This window comes from Phlebotomus papatasi, chromosome 2 (assembly GCF_024763615.1).
Source record: "Phlebotomus papatasi isolate M1 chromosome 2, Ppap_2.1, whole genome shotgun sequence".
Classification (NCBI taxonomy): Eukaryota; Metazoa; Arthropoda; class Insecta; order Diptera; family Psychodidae; genus Phlebotomus; species Phlebotomus papatasi.
The window spans coordinates 85,774,526-85,799,024 of record NC_077223.1 but is presented as its reverse complement, the minus strand read 5'-3'; the positions used below and the strand labels follow the sequence as shown (position 1 = coordinate 85,799,024).

General features: G+C 31.5%; 1 protein-coding gene across 6 annotated transcripts in view; it reads left to right on the top strand.

Moving 5' to 3' along the window:
- The window catches only part of LOC129804844 (protein GDAP2 homolog), an 80,576-nt gene that overhangs the window by 53,757 nt on the left and 2,320 nt on the right, over nt 1-24,499 (top strand). For 3 of the 6 annotated variants that reach the window (XM_055852501.1, XM_055852499.1, XM_055852500.1), the window contains 3 exons: nt 1,666-1,802; nt 4,915-5,015; nt 19,531-19,824. In XM_055852501.1, coding sequence (XP_055708476.1) covers nt 1,666-1,802; nt 4,915-5,015; nt 19,531-19,824 — 532 coding nt within the window. Of the gene's footprint in view, nt 1-1,665; nt 1,803-4,914; nt 5,016-8,796; nt 8,821-11,595; nt 12,099-19,530; nt 19,825-24,499 lie in introns of those variants that run through there. The other 3 variants (XM_055852498.1, XM_055852503.1, XM_055852502.1) reach the window with 3 other exon arrangements.

The following is a 24,499-nucleotide window of genomic DNA, read 5'->3' as shown; positions in this document are numbered from 1 at the left end:
CATTACCGGCCTCAACAGGTAAACGGCAGAAACCCGAGATTAAGTTTAATTTAAGTAGATTAAAAAAATGAATTTCCATTCCACATATTGAGCTGTGATTTTCTCAAAGTCACAGGTATTGTAATCAAACAGCCAGGACAACCAACTCAGATCGATTTCGTTAAAAAGTATTAAGACATATAAGTATTTAACTGGAATTTCAAGAATAAAATTGATTTTGTAAAATTCAATCCTCTTAAATATCCTTAAAATTATTTCTAATTTAATTGCTTGCCGCATTTAGCATTCAAGAACTGCGCAAAAATGTCCTCAATTCTTTTTTTTTACGCCTAATTTTAGTTCTTTAATTTCTCCAAAGTATTATGCAAAATAATTTGAGGTTATGTACGAAACATTTTAGCGATTGAAGCACCACTAGCAGCACCCTTCAGGCAAAGTTTATAAGTTCTACAAATATAAAATACTGATCTCAACTGTTAAAATTTCCAACTTTAAATGACGCTAAAGCGTTAATTGCTTGATCTTATCGAAATAATTAAGAATTTTAATAATTCCATAACTCAGCATGTTTTTTTAATTGCTTATTGATCGAACAAGAAGCATCTTTTATTTTACGATAAGCATTACTCTCTAACGAGATTAGAGCAGCCGGTAATAGCAATTAAAATTCAGTTATTACGCCTATCCTGTTCTTGTTAAAAGTTAATGATTATGCTATCGTAATGGTAATTGCAGTATTTGCTATAAACCAAATCAGCGATATGATTTTAATTAGAGCTTGCGTTGGACGAAAATCAAATTCACTTTCGTCTTCAAACTGAATTAATGAATTAATAGCTATTATTACTGATACGTTCTATTGGTAATTCATTGTGTTACCGTGGTGCTTTATCGTATAATCATTTATTCTGCGCACGTTAATTGATGAATTCTATAAATTGCGATGATTGTGAATTATGCTATATTCTTTGGGAAACGCAATTTTGAGCATATGACGTCAAAAGTTCTTAAATGCATTTGTCTGAATAGTTTAAGTATTTGGGGTAATTATTTGGATTTCAGAACAGTGTCTTTTCTAATTTTGTGAATGACCACAATATAAATCTCTACTAATCCCTAGTGACTAATAATCACATGGATTATTAGCCCCTCGAGTCAGTGACTTTATGAGAGACTGACCATTCATTGTTTAAGTGGAACATTTCTCTAAATATTGTAGTGCATCAAAATGGGAACAATTGGGGAGAAATGGTTGAACGCTGAGAATTTAACTCCAGTCTATTGCTGTTTGTCGACAGATTGCTATCGTCTCATTTTATTATCACTTTAAGGCGGAAATTTCAGTTTCACTCTTGCCTGCGCACCACAAAGTTTTATATACACGCAAGAAAAGTCGCTTAAGCATTTTTTTCCGTACATCTTCCCATGTTTTTTTTTCTCTCCAACTTCTTGTTTTCCCACAAAGACAGAACACAGTTAGAAACCTTGATGATCACGCGTCATGCGAATTTTGAGACACTTGGCGAGAAACGGAATTTTGGCGGGAAGTTTTCGTAATCGCAAAAAATGATCAACGACGGTTTTTACTTCGACAGTAATTTAAATTGAAAATTTCTGGTAAGTTCTTTTGTGATTAATGTTCTTTATCTTTAATGTCTCTTTCAGCGGATGATGACTCCGACACGAGCCCCCACGATCTCGAGGGGGGTGATATTGATCTCGAATATGGACCTATGGGAGGATCAGGCTACAGTCTAGGATCTCACTTCAATATTGGCCAACATTCCTTCTCCCAAATGCAGGTTTGTCTATTTAAAATATAGAAATATTCCAAGTAAGCTCCACCCAGAAGTAGTTTTAGACCACGCCCCTTTTACGAAATATGCTTTTTATGGATATTTAAATGCTTCAGTAGGGGAAAGTACTCGCCCTTCGAACGTTCATGCCTTCGAATAATATGAAATTTCTTTAGGTTTTCCTAAGAGACTTACACATTTCGATTAAATATTAGTTGGCTTATCATCAATTGTTGATAATTCCGTAATAGTTTAGTGTAAATTTCTTACGAAAAACAAAAGAAATTCACATTATTCGAAAGCATGAACGTTCGAAGGGAGAGTACTTTCCCCTACAGCTTAGGGAAGCCAAAATTTCAAATTGAGGTATAATTACTCAATGGGCCAAGCGGTAGGGCTCTATAATGCAACTGCCCCAGTCTCGATCCCTTTGATTCCACAGCGCTTAGGAGTGACAACCCAATCCCTGCCTATGTCCTCTACGGAACGTTATATGATCCAAAATATCTTTGTTCTTAAATAAGAAACCACGTCCTCAATAATATTTGTTTTAATACTTGACAAGTTTAGTATTCGATCTCTTTAAAAAAAACTCTGTCTATATGACTTTAGGCCACGCCTTTTTCATGTGTTACGACATTTTAAAGTATAACAAGGCTGTATTTCAAATTAAGAATTTTATAATAAAAGGCACTCCTACAATAAGATTTGTTTCAGTACTCCATATAACAATTTTTTTCTGACTAGAATATTTGAACAAAATAATCCATAGTTAATTATTGACATTTTGAAAAAGGTTTACCGGGTTTACCTATTGGTTGTAAGACACGCCCCGTTCTATTATATTGATTCTTATCCTTAGTAATTGGGCATACAGTAATAGTTTTTTAACAATCCCACAAACATATTAATCCTCAAAGATCATGCCTATTAAGAAAATAAACCATTATCCTAATAATCTTCATTGTGATATTTGACTATAACTTAAGCCACGCCCAGTTAGTGTGTCACGACATTTTAAAATATAACAACCTAGCAACGAAAGCTCCCTATTTGAACACTGTTCAACGAACGTGTTCGATACAGAGTTCGCATAAATGTAAATGTTGACGCCGTAAGAAAAATCGAGCGAGATTCAAGCAATAGCTCTCTCCTCTTACCTTACTACTTTCCTTACTCTTTTCTTACTAGAAAGGCTATATTTCAATAATGCTTACGAAAGCCAAATTAGCAACAATGCAATGCCAGTTTAATATTGAAAGGGTCCTCCTATTAAAAATAAGTCACGCCCCTAATAAGAGTTGTTGTAATATTTATCTATAATTTTAGCCACGCTCATTTTATGTACCATAACGTCTTAATGTCTAACAAGGCTATATTTCAATAATTCTCAAAAAAGCTGATCCACCATTTTTGTAATCTCAGGTTGATATCGAAAAATGCTTCTTAGCAAAAATAAGTCCCGCCTCCAATAAGACTTATAGTATTTTACAATATTAAAATCTTACAATACATTTACAATCTTTCACTGCACTGCAGGTATATTTTAAAAAATAATCTATTTTTTGCAGAACTGACAATTCATATTTTAAATAAGGTGAATAATCGATTTGAATAATCTTTGAATTGCAGAGAAATTGCTTTATAAGAAAATGAACGAAAAACTTAACGAAATAGTATGATTTCTTTTATTTTTATTACTATTTATTATTCATAATATTGTTATTTATAAGTTTGAAGTTGCTATCATTACTTTTCGATTGCATTCTTATCGAGCGAAAAAAACTTAACGAAACACTTCTGAAAGCATTTTAGGTCAAAATTGTACTTAGAAATTCTTTACTTTAATTCGCTAAAATTGTGTCCAAACGTTTCACCATTTTTTAACTGAATGAAAAACTTAACGAAAATTTTACTCCATTTAAAATAAATCAGAAAACATCGTTTTCACAACAAACTGAAACATCGTTGGTTTTTAGAATAACGATCTGAAAACAAAATAACTTAACGAAAGTATTTCTACAAATCTCATAAATTGTTTAAAGCTGAAGCTTTTGAAACATCTGTTTTAATTATGTACTTAGAAGTCAAGATTAGGGCTGTCAGAAAGTACAGCATCAAGATCTTTTAAGTCAATGAAATGAGTTTGTGGCGTATGATACGTATCTGTATCTACTTCTGCTAAACTAAACAAATTTTATCACTTGTAAGACATGCCCCTTTAATAATTTTTAATTTTTATCTGTAATAATGGAGTATACAGCATTAGTTTTTTTTTGACACACCTATTATGAAAATAATTCTTTCTTCCATTTGGATTTATTGGAGTATCTGACTATAGTTTTACTATAGAATACCTCACTTTACTTGAATATTTTTTTCTTAAATTAAATTTGTGAAGAGTAATACTTAATCCGTTAACTAAGCTACTAATAGATACTAATAGATCTCCTACTAATAAATTTATGTCAGATACATTCAACACAAAATGCTTTTTTTTAAAGATATTGAAAAAAACTACGACTAGACAAACTGGCGATGATAACAAATTTTAGATTAAGCTTGAAAAACTCCGCCTACTTAAAATTAGTCACGCCCTTAAACAGACTTACCTTACCGTAATGCTTGAGTTTATTACTTTATTATAAATTTCATAACATTAGTTCAATTCTAAAAGTAACACTTCTTAAGTGGTATTTGAGTTTTAAGGAAGCTCCATCCATAACCATATTTAAGTCACGCCCTCTTTACAAGTAGATAGAGACAATGCGCTTAAACAGGCGTGAGTTTTCCCACCTTTTCTCTTTTCCAACAATATTGATCAGGTAATATTCTTTCTCGCATTTTTCTGTTTTTTCTTATTATTATTAAAATCCATTTGGGGGCGTGGCTTATTTATTTAGAAGAAAGGCCTTTCAGGTTCACCCCAGTTGATGTGATAGATGTGGCTTCTTTTAAGAGTCTCTCATTGTTGCCCTATAATAACATTAAAATCCGAATATTTCAATTGATTACAACTTTAGAAGGGGGCGTGGCCTAAAAATATTGAGTGTCAAAACTCAATTCTAGAAAAATGGCTGAATATAATTTTTTAAAAATATTTCTTTGATATTTTCAGGGTGATCTCGATCGACAGCGACTTCTTGGTGATCGACCACGGGCTGGTGTTTACGAGAGTGTCATTGACGATGGTCTAGAGGGCATAGAACACCAAGAAAGGTGAGCAATATCTGCACAAATTTTATATTTACACTCCAACAAAATGATCTTTCCTCACCGTCTGTTTTATCTAATGTTTATTCACACACAAAAAATTTGCGTTTCTATCATCTAAGTCTCTATCTCACCTCAGTTTTTATCACTTCAAGATCATAATAATCATATTACTGAGCAATGTATCCCCATCATATTTTGATTTTTTCTACCTCCACATGACAAAGCCCAAAAGAATCTTACTCACGGGACATTTTATTGAGACTCAGTTGTCATCTGGCAAAAGTAAATAATAACTTTTTATTAATTGTCATAATTCACAAATGATTCTGCACTGCGACAGTATACAGCAGCAATATAAACTCTGTTTTCTGATGGTACAATTGTTCAAGGAAAAGACAAAAAAACATATTTTTTCACTTAATGTTTTTCTCAAAATGCGTCAATGTTACCGAAAGGAAATTATTAACGAGGAGGCAGAAAAAGTTGTCTGTCACGAAATTTATTTTTGATAGAGTTCTATTTTTGGGTAGAACTTCGTCAAAATGTTTATTTTTGAACATTTCTGCTGCAATAAGTCACTATCATTTACGATTCTATTGATTGAATTGCGTAAACGGCGTAAACGTGCCATTGATTTCTTATTCTCTTTTTTTTCGGATAAAACATGTAAGGGGTGGTTCGAAGGATTTTTCTATTGTTTGAGTCTATAGCACGGAAAATATTTATTTCCTTATCATTCCGTGCATCAACGAATCCTTATACTAATGAAAGCATATTCCGGAATAGAGCATTTGTTGTATAAATGACTCTCATTAAGCAGAAACTTGGTTAAGACTAGTTTATATTGACTTATTTTATTGTGTGACTCACTTTGAATAATCCTTGAATTGCAGATAAATTGCTTTATAAGAAACTAAACGAAGAACTTAACGAAATAATATGATTTTTGTTTTTATTACTATTTATTATTTATAATATTGTTGTTTATAAGTTTAAAGTTGGTGTCATTACATTTCGAATTGCATTCTTATCGAGCAAACAAACTTAACGAAACACTTTTAAAAGGATTGTAGGTAAAAATTGAACTCAGAAATTCTTTACTTTAATTCGCTAAAAATGTGTCTAAACGTTTCACCATTTTCACTGAATGAAAAACTTAACGAAAATTTTACTCGATTTAAAATAAATGAGAAAACATCGTTTTCACAACAAACTGAAACATCGTTGGTTTTTAGAATAATGATCTGAAAACAAAATAACTTAACGAAAGTATTTCTACAAATCTCATAAATTCTTTAAAGCTGAAATCTTTGAAACATCTATTTTAATTATGTACTTAGAAGTCAAGAACAGGGCTGTCAGAAAGTACAGCATCAAGATCTTTTAAGTCAATGAAATGAGTTTGTGGCATATGATACGTATCTCATCTACTAATAAAATTAAATTGACAAAACGTCATTTAGAAAAACATTGGTTGTATTATTGCGTGACTTGATGAAATACGCCCATCATGAAAATTATTAAAATTAAAACAACAAGATTAATTAAATATGATAAGATTCAATCAGTGACAACAAACAAAGAGAGGTGGTGTCATTTGATTTGCAAGGTGTTTGGGAAACTTATCGAAAGCATCATTGGTCATACTGAACAATCAACAAAAACTCAAATCATTTTTAATGAATAAAAGTACATTAATACTACAATCGTATGGATTACTTGATCATCAGTCAGATAATTTTTCATAGTTATTTTAAAGTTTTAATAAAGTAGAACGAAAATTTAACGAAAACATAACCTTGTTGATTCTTAAATTAGCTAGAAACATTTAGGCGAAGTACTATTCAAATTAATCTAAGCTTGAATGTAATCTGAAAGAATTTTTCTTTTCTTAATTAATGTATAAACAAATCAATCAAATTAACTGAACGGAAATCTAATTGAAGATAACACAACGTCAAACTACAATAGAGCTTATAACAATTATGCTTAATTGAAAAGAAAATTGACGCAAATAGTTCCCTTAGTAATCAAAACCATTACGAAAATTTACATGAGATTTGCTTTAAGTTAGTATTAAGTAAATTTTAAATTTAATGACAGGAATTTTCGGAACAAAAATAACTTAACTACTCCACAAACGATTCAAGGTCTAACTGAACGAAAAACAAAGCTATAAAGATATAAATATCAGTTTATAAATGAACTTTCAATAATTATCAACTAGTTATTACTATGAATCTGTTTTGGAATAACATAGCATTGTAACCAAGTAAACTTAACGAAATCATCTAAACTTAAATTTTAAAAGAAAGATATAACGACAGAAAAAATGAGAGAATATTGTAGCAGGATATGAGACAGTATCAATAAACCTTCAACCAAGATAACTTACAAAAACTTAACGAAAACTTTATATAACAGAGTTTGGTTAGGGGGAAGTGAGGCACCATTGTAAGTGGGGCACCTTTGAAATTGGGATTTTTCTCCTATGTTTAAGTGGAACCGAACCATATCATAATGTAATTTAGCTTCTCAAACTGTTTGTGCATCTAAATTATATCACGATAAGGTTCAATTTTATTTGAAAATAGATGAAAAATCTGAATTTCAAAGGTGCCCCATTTCCCCATAGATTAGATTATAGTGGAGCGGTACCTTGCAGGTACCCTGCACCTAGGCGTCCATTCAGGCCCATTATGCATTTTCTATTGAATATCCCTTTCCAAGGACAGCGTGAATCAAGCTATCTCTTTTTCCGAATAAATGCCATTAAACAGGGAGGTTTTATCCTTTATAAATCAACATCAGAGAGCACCGCGTTACCCAGCACGTACTCATCTGGTGTTACACATGCTGGGGAAGTCATACAAAAAGTGAGTGCCTGTCTCACTACTTTTGTTATGTCCTCTGGACATTTAAGTTAACCTGTTAAGTTTCGTTAAGTTTTCATTTCAACGAATTTTTCAACTGTCAGAGACAGCAAATGTCAAAAATAGGGAAGTCGTTAAGTCTAGCCCATCAAGATTCTTATTTGAGTTTCAAAAGGAGCGGCAACTTTGAAGTACCTTGTGAATTTTCTCAGTGTATATAATTTGCATAAAGGACGTCTAAGCAACAACCATTAAAGAATTTCCGTGTGATGATCAAAATGTGAATTAATCATTGAGGTCATCGCGAGTGTGACCATGAGAAATTTCCTTCCAAGGAACACGAGACATAAGTCAACCTACGCGTTTTTCTTCAACATGGCCCATTAGGTCAAGTTTTAGTCACCTTAAGACAAACAGTCCTCACACTTTGACCCACAATCTCAACCTCATGACGTCATACACTGTCTCAGTGACGTCATGGACAGTATTGATTCCCCGGCCATTAGTACCTCTTCGGTATAGTTTTCCCTACGCGAAATCAAATCGATGTCCTTGCGTGGAAATGCGCAGTTCCATAATGTTTTTGCAGCCAACATTCAACCATATTGAACGAGTTTTGCAGGATGGAGAGATAGCTTTTAAATGCCGTCACATGTCACAGAAAGCAGCCCCCTCCTGTTAATTTAATGCACTTCAACTAAACTATTGTATTACCTCTCCATTCTCTATAACCTCAGCTTCATATTCATTTTGCTTTTTGTTCCTATTGAAGAGTCTTAGAAAAATGAGTTGTTTTGTTGCCTTTTATGTTCAAGAATAACCTCGTGATGTTACTTGAATTGTAATCTTTTCACATTTTTCGCATTTTCTTGATGATCCCTATTTTAAAATGATCTATTTTCAAACACTAGTTTCCCTCTACTTATGGAGACATTGTAAGTACCTAGAAAGACTTTGAACCCCTTTCGCATGAGTTCAAGAGACCCTTTGTCTCGATTACTTTTTTAGCCAATTGGCATTTTGTAAACAAAATTAAATTGGTCTCTCTGAAATTTCTTTGCTTTATGCATGTTTTGCGAATGTTAGAAATATCTCATTTGCTCTAATTTATAAGGGCAAAATAATTAAAATTCATAAATTGATGCATTGCCTTAGATTAACATAAATTAAAAACTAGATTTTTTTGACGTAAAAGAGATAATTTGAATTTTGAACTAAAACCAAGTTTGGAATCAAAAAAGTTTCAAAGCTTAGGTAAATGAAACTCTAGAAGTCTTTGAAAAAATCGTTTCAGTAATACCCTTCCTAAATTAGTAAATTTAAATAATATAAAAAATTAGGCCTTGCAGTTTTTAGTACATGTATGTACTAAAACAAATTTTAAACTCTTCGTAACAGAAATGAGTTATTGTATTACTCTAAATTTAAATTAAGAAAGTTCAAAGGAAATTGTCATCAAAAACGATTGGCATAGTAATGTTTGAAAATTTTCATTGTACTAAAAAACACGGTTATACATTTCTGTACCAATCTTTTATAATTTCTAAACTCCAAGACTAGGTAAACGAATCCGATCTTTTCTTAAAGGCAATAACAAAACTTTAAATATTAAAAAAAAACAGGCTGGTTTTCACTTTGTCATAAGGAAATAGTCATCAAAAACAATTGGTATAGTAATGCTTGAAAATTTTCATTGTACTAAAAAATATGCTTATACATTTCTGTAGCAATCTTTTATAATTTCTAAACACCAAGAATAGGCAAACGAATCCGATCTTTTCTTAAAGGCAATAACAAAACTCTAAATATTAAAAAAACAGGCTGGTTTTCACTTTTTAGTACACACATGTATTAAAATAGTTCATGACAGAAATGAGTGTACTAGTGATTGTTCAAGTTTGAAAAAGAGGCTAGTCAAAACAAATCGGAAAAATAGTGTTTCAGACTTACAAAGCAGAGCGTTGGCAAAATTATGCGATTCTAATATTATAAAGAATTTTTTTTAATAGTACTAAATCCAAAGTTGACAGTAATATATGTACATTTTTCACTAGAAATCATTCAAAAATTAAAAAAAAATATTTAAAACTGATGAAAACATAAGAAGTTTTTTTCAAAGCATATTTTAGTACACACGTGAACTAAAAAACTTTGTGTCAAATAACCAATTGTAGTTTTCTGTTTTAAAAATTTACAAGAAGACACTATTAAATATTAAGGAAAATGCAGGATGCTTTTTACTTTTTAGTGCAGACATGTACTAAAGCAATTCATAACAAAAATAAATGTACCTTAAACTGTTAAGTTAAAAAAATCAGTAATCAAAATAAGTCGAGTAATTAGTGTTTCTATCTTTTCAAAGTAGAGTATATTGGTAAAACTATACGGTTATCATATTATAAAGTAATTTTTTTAAAAATACTAAAGCTCATGAATATTTAGAAGAATGTAAGTAAATTTTCTCCTAAAAATCATGCAACAATTACATTAAAATAATTAATGGTATTGAAAATTAAAGAAGTTTTCTTAAAACATGTTTTAGTACATGTATGTACTAAAAAAAATATTTTGAAATGAGCAATTGTAGTTCATAGTTTCGAAAATTTACACGAAGGCACTTATCATAAATGACTGATAAATTAGTAATTTAGGCTTTGGGAAGGAAAAGTGTTATAAATACTAAGTGGTTCAATTTGTGAAAAAAATTTATTTAGTATACTAGATTCCACAACAGATTTTCCCTATAAATATCATAAAGTTATCACAATAAAACGTTATCATTTTTAAAAATTCAAGAAGTTAGGGGAATTTAGGCATGGTTTGAACACAGCTCACCTTTAAACGATGCGAATTTTCTCTTTGTTTACAAACAGATGGTATATCTTTTCTCATCTCGTCTCAAGATGTTAATAATTATCTATCGTAAGGCTAAGAATTGATGAACTAAGTCTACAACAAAAAAGTAAATTCACATCGTTTGAAGGTTCACTGTGTACAATCCAGACCTACATTCCCTTATTTAAACACATTTTAGCACAGACGTGTACTAAAAATTCTTAATAAAACTTCGTAATTTTATTGTACAATTGTAGAAATGCAAGTTTAAACTGATTCATAGATTTTCTAAGAGCAGGAAATATCAAAAGTACATGATCCTTTTCTGTACTAAAAAAGAAGAATTGTACTAAAATTTTCATGGTGTTTTTATCAGTAAAAATGAAATGATTTTACATTTTTCTAACAAAGATCTCTGACTCCACTAAATTAAAAAGTAGTCAAATGGCCATAGCTTATTCCACAACCCTATGATTAAATTTTTCCTATTCGTTTTTCTTGACATTTCCGCAATTCCTCTAGTCTTCCTTTTAATGTTTTGCACCAATCTGCATCATAAATACTTGAATATAGTTTCATGAAAGTTTTACAATGTACTAAAAATGCCACTATTGAAAGTTCTATGGTGCAATCGATTTCAACTCTTTCAACTGCAAACTGATTGATAGAAAAAACGTTGAGAAGGAAATTTCTAGGTGGTTTTCCGCCCCCATTCATCCATTGACTCACATGGCAATTCAGCTGAAAAAGCTCCCCATGTCTGGAAGATAAGTTTGTATGCAATTGCCGGCAATGAGTGGGTGGTGGGGCGGCCCCAAACCCAAGGTACTTCGTACGGAGTTGGCGCAAAAGCTCGCTCAAGTTCATTTTCCATCGGCTCCGTCGTCAGTTTCGTGAGACTATTCAAACGGTAAAGTTGGATCAATTTAAGACTCGCCGAGTTCTGTTTCTTTCAATACAAATAATTATTGAAAAGTCTTTGGCCTTTTCTGTGAGAAATTTGGATAAAATTTTAGCACTTGACTTGGGTACTAATCAGAGAAATTCTTGTGTTACTTTTTGAGTGCTAAACGAAATGGTTAATAGCTTTGAAATACCCGTGATTCATTTTGTTGATCTTTATTCTGCGGAATAAGAGTGCTAAATAAACTTATTCAGGCATATTGTGAGATTATCTGCTTGTGCAGCAAATAAAAGAGATTAAGGTGGTTTTTCTTGTGTGAGAAAGACATAAGAATACAGTCAGAAAAATGATGACAATGGTGGAGGAATCATCGATTGATTTGGGTCTTGATTCTACGACGCCATCAGAATCAACAACACCCTCACATCTTGTTAGTGTTACTGATGGTATTCAGATAGAAACACCCGAAGAGAGGTTAATATCATAGTTTTGTCTCAACTTGGCTCCTGGCCAGGATAATACCATACTTCTTCCCTTCTCATCTACTATTATCTCATCCCACGGTTTTACTAGTGCGCGTCTTTCAGAACCACTCAGACGATTTTCTCATTGATTTCAAACTAAATTGAGAAGTTTCTATGTTGTTTTCTTCACGCAACTTCATCAAATAATCACAATTTACATACAAAATTATTGTATTTGCTCAAACTTAAAGGGGAAGTGTACAAGGTGGAAAAAACAGATGATCAAGTTAAAACGTTATAACAAGAAAAATGAAAGGAAATACCTATTTCTTCATTCACTTTGAAATTTCCAGCTGAAGCTTCTAAAGAATTCCAACTCGGTTTTTACCGCAAGAATAACAAAAATAATTTATTATAAGATGCAGTCATACCTGATGGTAATATCACGTATATTTTTTAGCATTTTTATTATACAGAAAAATAAATAAACAAAATAATATATTAGTTTTGAAAATTTATAAAGTAATTGACGAATATGTCTTAGTAAAAAAAATTTTTTATTTGTACTAAAAACTATTGTTAGGATTTTTTAAGGATATATCAGTTTTAGTACAAGAAAATACTTTAAAATTTGCAGTTGTTCAACATTTAAAACAAAGAAGTTGCAGCTTTATGTTGAGCATTGTTTTAGTACATGTTTGTGCTAAAACCACAATTATTATAATACAGGTTACAATATACTCGTAGTTTATTTAGTTTTATAAATTGATTAAGTTCAGAATGGAAGCGTTGTTTTTTTTTGTCTTTTAATATTAATTTTTAAATAATTTCCATCAGTTTGAAAAAAACTCAAGATAAATCCGATAAAGTGTAATGAAAGAAAAACCGAAGATCGAAATTTTCAAATATTGATTCACGTTAAAAACCTGTTATATTGAGCGCCTTTTCTGTTCCAAAATCTTAAAATGTTCTTTAATTTTGGCTTTTTTCTTTATTTCTTTGCAATAAAGACAAAAAATGAATCCTACAGGTCTCATGCCAAAGTAAAGTTGTTCCTAATCATTTAGAACAAGTGAAAATGTAAAAAATATCCAGTTGTTTCAGTCTACTTGAAGCAAAAATATCGTGATTAGGATATCTACAAAATAGCCAAGTTCAATAGAGAAGATGTACTAAAATTATATTTCAAGGGCAATTCCCTTTGTTTCTTAGGATACTAAAAAACCAACCAGAATCAAAATCAAGAGATTTATTAGAGTATATATTGAGATTCTTAAATATTACATATAACGAAACTCGCGTAGTGAATTAGGAACGAGGCCTCATGTGTGTACTAAATCCAAAATCAGTCAAACTATTATTGCATATAATATAAATATATTTTAGTACTACAGCGAAAAGTTTGAATAATAAAGTAATATTAACTGGATTTTCATTTTTAGTACATACCTGTACTAAAACAATTTGTACCACAAAAGGGTACTCATTTCTTGAAGTTGTAAGAATTTAGAAACATTCTATCAAAAAAAAATTGCAAATGTATTTCAGACTCTGCAAGGTTAATTGGGGCTGAAATTTAATTTTAGTTCGAGAAGTATTTATGTATTAGTACTGAATTCCAAACACGAAGAATATTACCTGATTTTTTTGTACAGGTCGTGCAACATTTTAACTGTAATAATGAATATTCTAGATCCAGAACATATAAGCGGTAAAGGAGTACTTTATTTTATGCCTGTACTAAAGCAACGCGTTAAAAAAAAGCATTCAGATCTAAAATTAATATTGTATTAGTACTAAATTCTAAACAGCAGTAGTGTCAGATGATCTTATTTGTAGAAGTAGTAGTGATATATCATTTCATTGCAATGAAAAATATTGTAGAAAATATAAGGGTTAAGATTTTGGCACATGCCTGTACTAATGCAATGTGTTACATAAAACACAATTATCGCTTGTATTTATAAAATCTTGTTGAGATATTGATTGAAAGGAAGTAATTGAAACATTTTAGAGTGTATCAAAAACATGTGATCAATTAGACAAGCCAGAATATATGCGAAGCCTAAAAAACTTCCCCTAATTTTAGGTTAAACGATTACGCTCTGTAAACTCGGTTGTTTGAAAAAAAATCTATTATTAAAAGTTGAAAATTTAGGACACAATCCTAACCATATACTAATAGCTACAACTTATGCCACAACCCTATCAATAAGTTTTCACTGAAAATACCTCAAAGTTAATTCCAAATTGTTCTGGCATCCCCTCTACATCGAAGAATAACTTAATGAAAATGTTACAAACACTTTTCACGTTTTCATTGCTCCAAAGAGAAACTATTTGGCTTTGGTATGCGTGCATGGGAGAGTTAAATAAAAAATACTAATATATTTTCATTGTTAATGGCAAATATTCTCTATATAGAGAAATCTCTGAGCTTAGGCTTGAGAACAAAATAATCACCATAAATATACATTTGGTTTTTCACTTGATTTCTTCTATCTCGTAGTTTAAGCCACAATTTATTGGGTCAAGTCGATTGCATGCAACTGCTAATAGATGATTCATGTCGGTAGCAACAAAATACATTTAATTTTAACAAACACTTCAAAAAGATTTTCTTTACTACTTCACAAGAAATAAAAAAAGAATTTCTTAGAAAATATCTCTGCGATTGTAGATATAATTAGGAAGAAACTTAATTTTTCCAATAGCGGAAAGTGATGATATTCTTGATTAGATTACTTTATGAAGAGTGCTTCACAGGAGGGACAAAATAAGCACTCAAAGCTTCACAGTTGGTTCTAATTGGATAACGAAAGAGATTGGAAATGTTTTAACAAATTAGTAGTATTACTTTTTATAAGATTTGCATCAATTGCTTTCAACGCTTTGCAATTGCAAAGAAACAAATAGAATTACAACGATTTTCAAGCTGGATTCATTTGAATTCACACTCATTATTTAATTGATTTACCCAAGTGGAGAATATCTACAAACAATAAGGCATTTTATATTGAATTTCCTGTGGATTCAGATAACTTGTATTCTTGTTTTCTTTATAAATTGTTTAATATAAGAAAAAATTAATGAAAATTCTTTAAAATAGCTTAATATAGAAAATGTAGTGCTTAAGTGAGCTATCTTCGGACGACTGAAGCTTCGAACAACTATTTTTTTTTAATATTTTTAAAAGGAATTTGATTCATTACAATATTAATATTTTCATAGCTTGTTCAGTATATCAAATTTTCTAAAAAGAGCCATGGGGAAAATCTATTAGGATCATAGAAAAAAAAATGAGTCGTCCGAAGAAAGGACACTTTCCCCTATACATTTCCAATTATTTAAAAAAAAATAATAATATTCTATGCGTAACTAATACCAATTAAAATTTTAAAATATTGCAGTTAATAAATTTTTTATAAATAAACTATAAGAAATTTGTCTTTGATCAATTTTAAACAAGTCAATTTCCATTTAAAGTACCTTTTAGGAACCACTTCAACTGTTTCATGAAAGAACTACAACTAACATTTACAGCCCTATTTATTCCAAATGTTTTTCAAAGGTTAAAATTTAAATAATTTGGCCAGAAAGCCCCATTACCATAAATATATGCATGTAGCTTGAATAAGCAATAAATAGTCAGTAAATTCTTTTAAGAGATAGGCTGAATTAAAAGGCTAAAAGTGAGTGGTTCTTCGCGACTTTGACTTCGAGTTGCCTTCTAAAATTTTACTTGTCGAACTTTACAGAAGAAACTCCAAAATTTCCACCTTCGACACCCTGAGGCCACTTTTCTCAACAATTCCTCGTGTTTTAGACGATTTCTGAGAAATGATGTCACGCTTTTTGTCCACCTGGGCGTTTGTGCGTCTGTCCGTTTGTGTGCCTAGAGCCCAAACAGTTAGAGATAAAGACTTGTGGCTTTCAGGAGATCCCCCATAAGTCAACTCTGTGACTCCTCATTTTCTGCGACTCCTTATTTTCTGCAACCCCTCCCCACATTTTTGGATATGTTTTAAATTTATCCAGGCAAACATTTCTTTTTTATACGAAAATACCGTTGAATCATTCTTAATAACGGTTTTTTCATGATCAAAGGTTAAAAAGGCTCTAGAAAGCGTATTTCTCAACCAAATGGTATCATATTTCGGCTCCTTGGAAAGGTCTTGGAATTCCTTTCTTGACAATCCTGAATTGATTCCAATAGGTTATGTAATGAACCGGTAATGAACACCCCTCAATAATGAAAATCACAAAATAATTAAGAAAAAATTTCAGCTCGTTTGCTTTATTCAACAAATATAATCAAACTCGAAAAAATCAACAAAAATTGTCCAAGTTTAACTGCAGCCTAAATTAAAAAGTAGATCGATCTTGGAAGAACCGAATTACCTAAAGTCTACTGTAGAAGTCAGCGCCACTAGCGCAACACACTAATGCCTTCATGTGGAGGAAAAAGTTGTCAGTGTCACTAAATTCTTGACAACTATCGTAAAAAAAATCATATTTTTTTTAGATATACAGTGGAGACAAGATAAATAGCACAAATTCAGTGATTTTCCTATTTTGAAGTTCTATGATACAACTTTATACCTGATTAAGCTTTATTTTTTAGAAAATATAATTCCCACTATATATAAAAATGATAATTATTTAATATTTGTATCTGTTAGAACCATGTGTTTTTGTCATTTTATGAGTTTAGGTATAATTCATGTGGACAATTTAAATAGCACACTTTCGTTTTCTCTGAAAATATTACCTGAAATTTACTTTTATTTTAAAATTCATTATATTTCTGTATCGTTGATCAATTATAGGCATTAATGCCACAAATTTTCGTAAAATAAGGTTATGAGAATTGAAAAATCATGTAAACAGAGCTTTTGGTGCAGATTGTCAGGCTTTACGTAAAATGTTTAATGTTTATGATAACTAAGATTCTTTTTTGTAAATTATATTGTTCAGGGAAGATAATCATCAATTCAATTATTTTTATGACCAAACTTACAAATCACGCAGAAAACTCGAAAATTTCGAGAAATAACTATGATTTAGAGAAAATTTTGACATTGTTCTTATAGTAAAACTGAATTTATTTGCCGCAGTTCCGAAAATAGAGGAACAAATTGAACAAAATTTGAAAAAGTAACTGATGTGAGCATTACTAAAAGCCAATTATGTAAAATTACCCGGTTTAGAGGCTTTGCCAGACGTACAGAATTAGTATCCAAACGAAACCATACCTGTTGTTTGATTTTTGTTAAAGAGCATATAAAGAAGGACCTGTAATTCTGGAATAATATTCTTTGAACAGATGTATTCCTGTTTAATATCACAGGATATGACATAACAAAATATTAGATGTCCCAAAGTCAAGAATTTCGCCCTTGATACATAATTAAGAACGTAAAATTTAGCGATGGTAATTTTAAAGTATGGAGTTATTTTTTACGAAGTGGCGTATGGTCTGTATATGGAATATCAGGTAATATAAACCAATTTGTTTACAAGGATATCTTTGGACAAGACATGTACTTCAACACCGAAAAGAATTTGCTTTTGGTTATTAAGTTTTAACCAAGTTATGATCCCAAACACACTGCCAAGAGTTTTTAAAACTGGTTCAATCAGATCAAAATTGACTTTTCGGGATGCCCAGGACGGTCTAAGGCCCTCAATCCTGTTGAATTTAAAGGAAAAGATTGACCACAAGATAAATCTCTCGAATGTGACTAATTTGAGATAATTTTATCAAAGATAGTTTTATTTTTCAAAGTAAATATCGACACTACATGAAATACAATCGCATCAGAATAGTGTCAAATTCAATTCAATTCAATTCAATTTATTGATAAATTGACAAATTCTGATCTCAAATTCTGATTTCCTTAATGATCCTTCGTTGTCAAGTTCTCATTTTTTCCAAAAGTTACTTAACTAAGTACCAATGAATCCAAATTTAATTCTCAAATACAATTAATAAGTTGGTTATTCTAGTAGAAACCGAAAACTATCACTACTTATAGGGTGTGCCATTTATATTATCCTGTTAATATGTGCCATTTTAAGAAGTTTTTGATCGTACCGATCGTACTAAATTTCTTGATAGAACTTTCAGGTTTCTTCTTCATATTCAATATATATTTATTATCAAGTTTATTTATTATTATTATTACTTTCATCATTTAAGAGCATAATTTTTCAAAAAACAAAGCATATATTACAGTGTCCGAAACTGTGCTATTTATCTTGTCGCCACTGTAAATTAGATAAACTACGGAATACACTGAAAAACGAATAATAATCTTGGAATTGTATTCTAAACTAGGAATATGTCTTGGCAAATCATTTTATTTAATTTGTTACATTTTTGCTTAATTCTGAAAGTTCAAATAGGATAAAGTTACAGCGTTTGTCTCCTTTTACAGCCGCACATTATCCCTAATTTAAATTTATCTTTGAATGGTTTGTGATACGGTTCTAAGGTGACATTATTAAGGTTTTCTACGTGCAGCATAATTGAGGCTAAGCTATCCCTTAAGATTTTATTTGATGATAAATTGTTATTTGTTCTAGTTTGCTGAAATTTTTGGATTCTTATGAGATGTGATCAGCCCATTTGGCTACTTTTACATCCCTTAGGCTCTTGACACACCTGAGGATTAGCCGAGAGACGGCTTAGCGTAATTATATTTGAAATAATGGTTAAACTACATTTCTCTCATTTTCCACTAAGCCGTCTCTCGGCTTAAGTCGTAAGTGTGTCTAGGGCATTATTCCAGCTCCTTTTGAGAACAGGATTAACAAATTATCAAAACAATTAAAATAGATGAGATTGATCAGACACCTAGGTTCTCTAGGAGCGTCTTACCGACAATCTCAACTCTAAATATTGTTAATATTTCATAATTCAACTTTAACGCACCACACGTCCTTATTACCAACCCTGTCAAATTAATATCAAATTTAAACCAGTGCCTAATGGTATAATAAAAAAATGTAATTGAGATCATTACTGAGAATAATTTCCATTGAAATTGTTTATATACGAGAAATTGCTTCTTCGGAAGAATTTGCTGTAACGAGGAAAATTACATTTACATTATTTATTGCTTGTAACTGTCTCCCCCTGTCAGTTGTTTAACAATTAATTTAATATTTATCCACTTGAGCAATCATCGAGTCAGAGAAATTGAACAACAAAAAGTTGAAGAATTTTCTAATGGTGAATTGGGTCAATTTGGAGTAAATTGATGGGGTGACCCTTGGCCTAGATTGCAAGACCCCATGAGTAGCCCTTTTCTATTGTATCTCTCTCAATAATTGATCATTTTTGCTATTTCTGTCCCACAAAAGCATTGTAAGAAATATGGAAAATTTTTCAGATTTTATGCTAAATCAATGCTTTTTGCAATTGATTGTTCTTTTAGGTACGAAAAACTCCTTCGTCGAGCACGCACGGAGGACCTATCGGAAGTTTCAGGGATCGGATGTCTCTATCAGAGTGGAGTTGATCGTCTGGGTCGTCCTGTGGTAGTCTTCTGTGGCAAATGGTTTCCTGCCCAAAATGTTGACCTCGAGAAGGCCATGCTGTACTTGATTCACCTCCTGGATCCCATCGTTAAGGGTGACTACGTGATCGCATACTTCCATACTCTCACCAGCTCCAACAACTACCCCTCCCTCCATTGGTTGAGAGATGTCTACAGCATATTGCCATACAAGTGAGAATCTTCTTTATTTTTTCATTCCTCTTTCAGGAAATCACGGAAAATTTCTCAATAGATAAAGCAATTCGTCGAGAGGAAATACAATGTTTAATCACGATGAATCACCTACTTTATGACTTATTTTCACCATATTGCGCCAGCAATTCACATTGCTCCAAATTAGCGTTCATAGTTCAAATGAAATAAATATTTATAGCAATTTTAATGGTTCCATATAATACAGAAGGCACTAAAAGAATCAGGTAATTAGAAGGTGAAATGTGGGGAGAATGACAAATGTGTCATTATGATAAGGCTTTTTGCGAATTAAAGATAGTGCTAAAAATGAAAAATATTAGCGCAGAATATTAATGAAATTTTGAGCGTGATTTTAAAGATAAATAATAATTTAAACGGGATTTCTTGAGCATTAGAATTAGTACGTCAAAATAAAAATGTATTACCATTAAACACGTAAAAAAAAACTTTTGTTTGGGTTTGTATCCGAGGTATAGAGTTTAGTAATTTTTATTCGTTTATGTATTGTTTCCTTTCATCTTAAAATTCTTGTTACAAAAACAAAATTTAAAAAAATAATAATCGATCAAACTTAAGGTAAAATATTTAACAATTAGAGTATAAAAAAAAATAATTTTAAAATCTTACTAAGCCTGAAATTTTAAAATAAGAAAAGAAAACCCGAAGTAGAAGTTCTCTATCTTCCTTTTAAGATACAACAAAAAATAACAAATGAAAGATAATAAAGAAAAATGATCTTCAAAGATCAATTTCTTTCTTCAATTTTTCGACTTCAATTTTAAAGCTACTTTAAGAATGAAAAGTTAAAAGAAAAGGCTATATGGTTGCTTGATTATTCGGTTTTATGGGTCTTATAAATAATTCTCAAGTCTAGATTTGTTTTGAATATTTTTAAATAGACAGAGCCAAAAAATCCCAATTAAACAAATTTGGCTCCATAATAGGGTTGATTGATTTGTTGCAATTTACAGATAAAAGTTTCACAACAATTATTCTACAAGTTCGACCTTTACAAGCATCAGACCTAACACCGGCTTCAGACCTAAGGCTTAGCTATATGGCTTAATTAAATTACTTTCTTATCAATCACATTTTTGGAAAAATTTAACTTTGGATTGGATTATAAAGATAAATGACCTATTAGGCTCTCAAAAAGCAATAAAATTGCTCGCTATTTAGGATTTTGAGACCTTCGGGAGCTGGGCTAAACCTCTAGCCTGAAGACCGCTTAAGGCTTATGCCGGCTTCGGACTGGATGTTTAGCCCAGTTCCCGAAGGTCTCAAAAATCTAAATAACGAGAAATTTTATTGATTTTTCAAAATCTATTGGATTATTTGCCTTTAATATACAATTCTAAACAACAATTTTGTAAAAAATCGTGCCTGATAAGGAATTAGAGGAATTAAGCCAGATAGCTAAGCCTTAGGTCTGAAGCCCGTATCACATTAGCTATCTTAACTTCTTTAATTTAATATCAGTCAAGACTTTTTTTTTGAAAATTGTGACCTGAAAAATTGCCAGAAAACCTATAAAATTTATTGTTATTTAGAATTTGACATCAACGGGTACAAGAAGTTTTAGGGTGAACAAGAAATGTTTTAGAATACTTAAAAGAGATCATTTAGTTAAGTTTCGTATTTATTTCTTCTTTGATTTTATTTGTCTTTTAAGATCTTACCGCTTCTTTTTGTTCTTCGTAGATTAGATGATTTTTAAATTTTAACTCGGGATTTCTTGATCGACGCAAACTTAAATGAGGTTAAGGCACAAAAACTGTCTTTACGTAGTTTCTATTTGTAGCTTATGGTAATTGCTTATGCAGATTGCGAAAACCAAGTGCGGTCTCATGTTTCCGTTTATTTTCTACTGCCTCCCATTGACACTTAATCACTTCTACTCGTACAATAGTTTTCGTTTAGAATTTCTGTAAGGTTTTGCGTATGCGTAGATTCAATATATCAAAATTCACTAAGAAACCTTCAAGATTCTTTAAGAAAACCGATATTAATTCCAAGAATTACACTAAAATGCGATAAAAAGGGCCGGTAAAATAACCTCAATAATATAAAGTTGTAGTAGAAAAATGTCCTGAACACACTTACGACTAAAATCCAGAGACGACTAAGCTCGTTCATAGCTAAGTCAGTTCCTGACACACTACGAACGAGGCTTAACATTTTCTGGCACTCACAAAACATAACTTTCGTGGGTTTTTATACAGATATTTCTACTGAAATACACTAGTAGTCCTTTGAAAATGAAACTACTTTTAAATTTACTTCGCAATTAACGTATAGCAACAAGAATTATTCACTAGAATAGCTAAAATTGGCTTAAGTCGCGAGTTAGCTTCCACCTCACAAATAATTGTAATCAACAATAATTATTGGACGTGTACTGAGACATGATATTACAAATAGTTTCATTTTCAGAGGAGTATTAGTGCATTTCAGTAGAAATAACTGCATAAAAACCCAGGGAAGTTATGTTTTGTGGTGCTAAGCCTAATTTTTAGTGTGTCAGGAACTGATTTGGCTATGAACGAGCTTAGTCGTCTCTGGACTTTAGTCGTAAGTGTGTTCAGGGCATAAGTTAGAATGTTGAAACGTAGCGTAAAGTGTATAAACCTGTAGCTTAGACCAGTTCCCAAATACCCCAATTTTTTAAGTAACGGAATTTGTAATTGTAGAAGTTTTCCAAAATGTTATAATTTAATAGATCTTAAAATAATCTTGAAACAGGCTGGTTTTTGTTTGTTAAGAATCAGGGATAGGCCGCAATGCAAGAAAATTTGGAATCAGGTCTTATTAGATTTTTAATATTTCCTTACTGTTTTAGAAGGGTTAAGAAACTATCATTAAGAATTGTTCTGCAACAATAATCATCGTGGCATGACTTCCCGGTTACTTTTTGCCCTGTGACCTTTAAATTGAAGGTAATGGGGGACAGAACAATATGTGCGCGGTACCTTCAGTGAAGCATTTTATGAATTTGTCAATTCCCCATTTTAACCTTATTGCCCAATTCTAAACTAACCCTTGTCTTTGTTGTTCTGGGGTAAAATCGATAAAATACCCTAGACAAAATTACGGTTTAAGACAAGAAACAGCGTATTGAGAAAATAAAAGGAAATCATTATTTTGATTGCGTTAACTCGTCTCTCGGCCTAAGCCGTAAGTGTGTCCAGCCCATAAAGCTTGTACTTCTTCAAGGTTCTCTTTTTCCTTTTTACTCGTCTTAAACAGTAGTGAGAAAATTTTAAACTTCGAATTGAGATCCGATTCCAAATTATGTAAATGTTCCCTATTCCAAACCATAGTCAAAATGGTCTAATACTAGTTTTTACCGTAGATGCAGGTGGCTTTGCACACCTGCTTTTCGTAAGCTTTTACTTAATTCTAGAACTTAAGGATGATTTTTAGACTACCTCTAAGTGCCCTTATGATCTTAAGACTATCCTTAAGTGCGTGAAGCTTGAATTAAAGAGAAGCTTGCGTAAAGTAGGGATTCAAAAGCAGGAGCAGTATGCAAAGTCAACCGCAATTACGGTACATCCGTCAGAATAATTTTAAACACTAAAAGTAATAAAGCAATAAGAAAACTTCACCTTTAGGGTTCACTATATACATCCTTTAGGAGTTTAAAACATTTCGGTCTAAAACAACCTTCTTGCTCTTCTTTATGTTTTTAATGGCCGACGTTTCGATCCTTGGTTGGGACCTTCTTCAGGGCCTAAATACAATTTTTAAAACATGAATATGACCTTCTTCAGGGACTACATACAATTTTAAAAATATGAATATGAATATGAAAAAATGGTATGTAGGCCCTGAAGAAGGTCCCAACCAAGGATCGAAACGTCACGTCGGCCAATACACACAGAAAAATGAAAAATTCTTAAACAGAAACACCCAGGAATTTAATTTCAAATCCCATCCAATGAATGCCAATGCCCTAATTTTAAATCCTTTGATCATTTAGTTTTAGTTGCAAATCTGTAGACATTTTTCATTTTCCAGCTAATGCTGAACTTAAGTTCCCGATCTCTTAATTTGAAAGAGCTAGGGATTCTAGCTCATTTCTTTCGCTCAGAGCTTCTAAACTTAAACGCCTCGGGGATTCACGTCCAATTTAAGTTCCCAGAATCTTATATATTCTTAAATTTAGAGTCAAAATTTTTCTGTGTGTAAAAACATAAAGAAGAGCAAGAAAGGTTTTTTAGACCGAAATTTTAAAATCTGACTTATATGTTATATCATCCTAACGGTCGGGTCGGCTCAAAACATTGAATCGGTATTTATTTATAAGGTATGGAGGAAGTGGGGTACCTTTGAATTGGGGAACCTTTAAAATAGGGCATTTTTTCTCTAATTTTCGTTTCTTATCAATTTAGAATGATTACATGATGGTAAGACTCAGTTACAATTAAAATTTAAGAAAAAGATGCCCTATTTCAAAGGTTCATTGATCCAAAGGAGCTCCATTTCCTCCTAAGTTACTCCAATATACGATTCCAGAATGATGTTTACTAAACAAAACCAGTTATGCGAACCCTTTCCTTCAAGTGCTTTTCCTTAACAAATAATTTAATTTTCCGTATTGTTAATCCTTGAAACCAAATATAGAACCACCTTCAACTCTATTAATCCT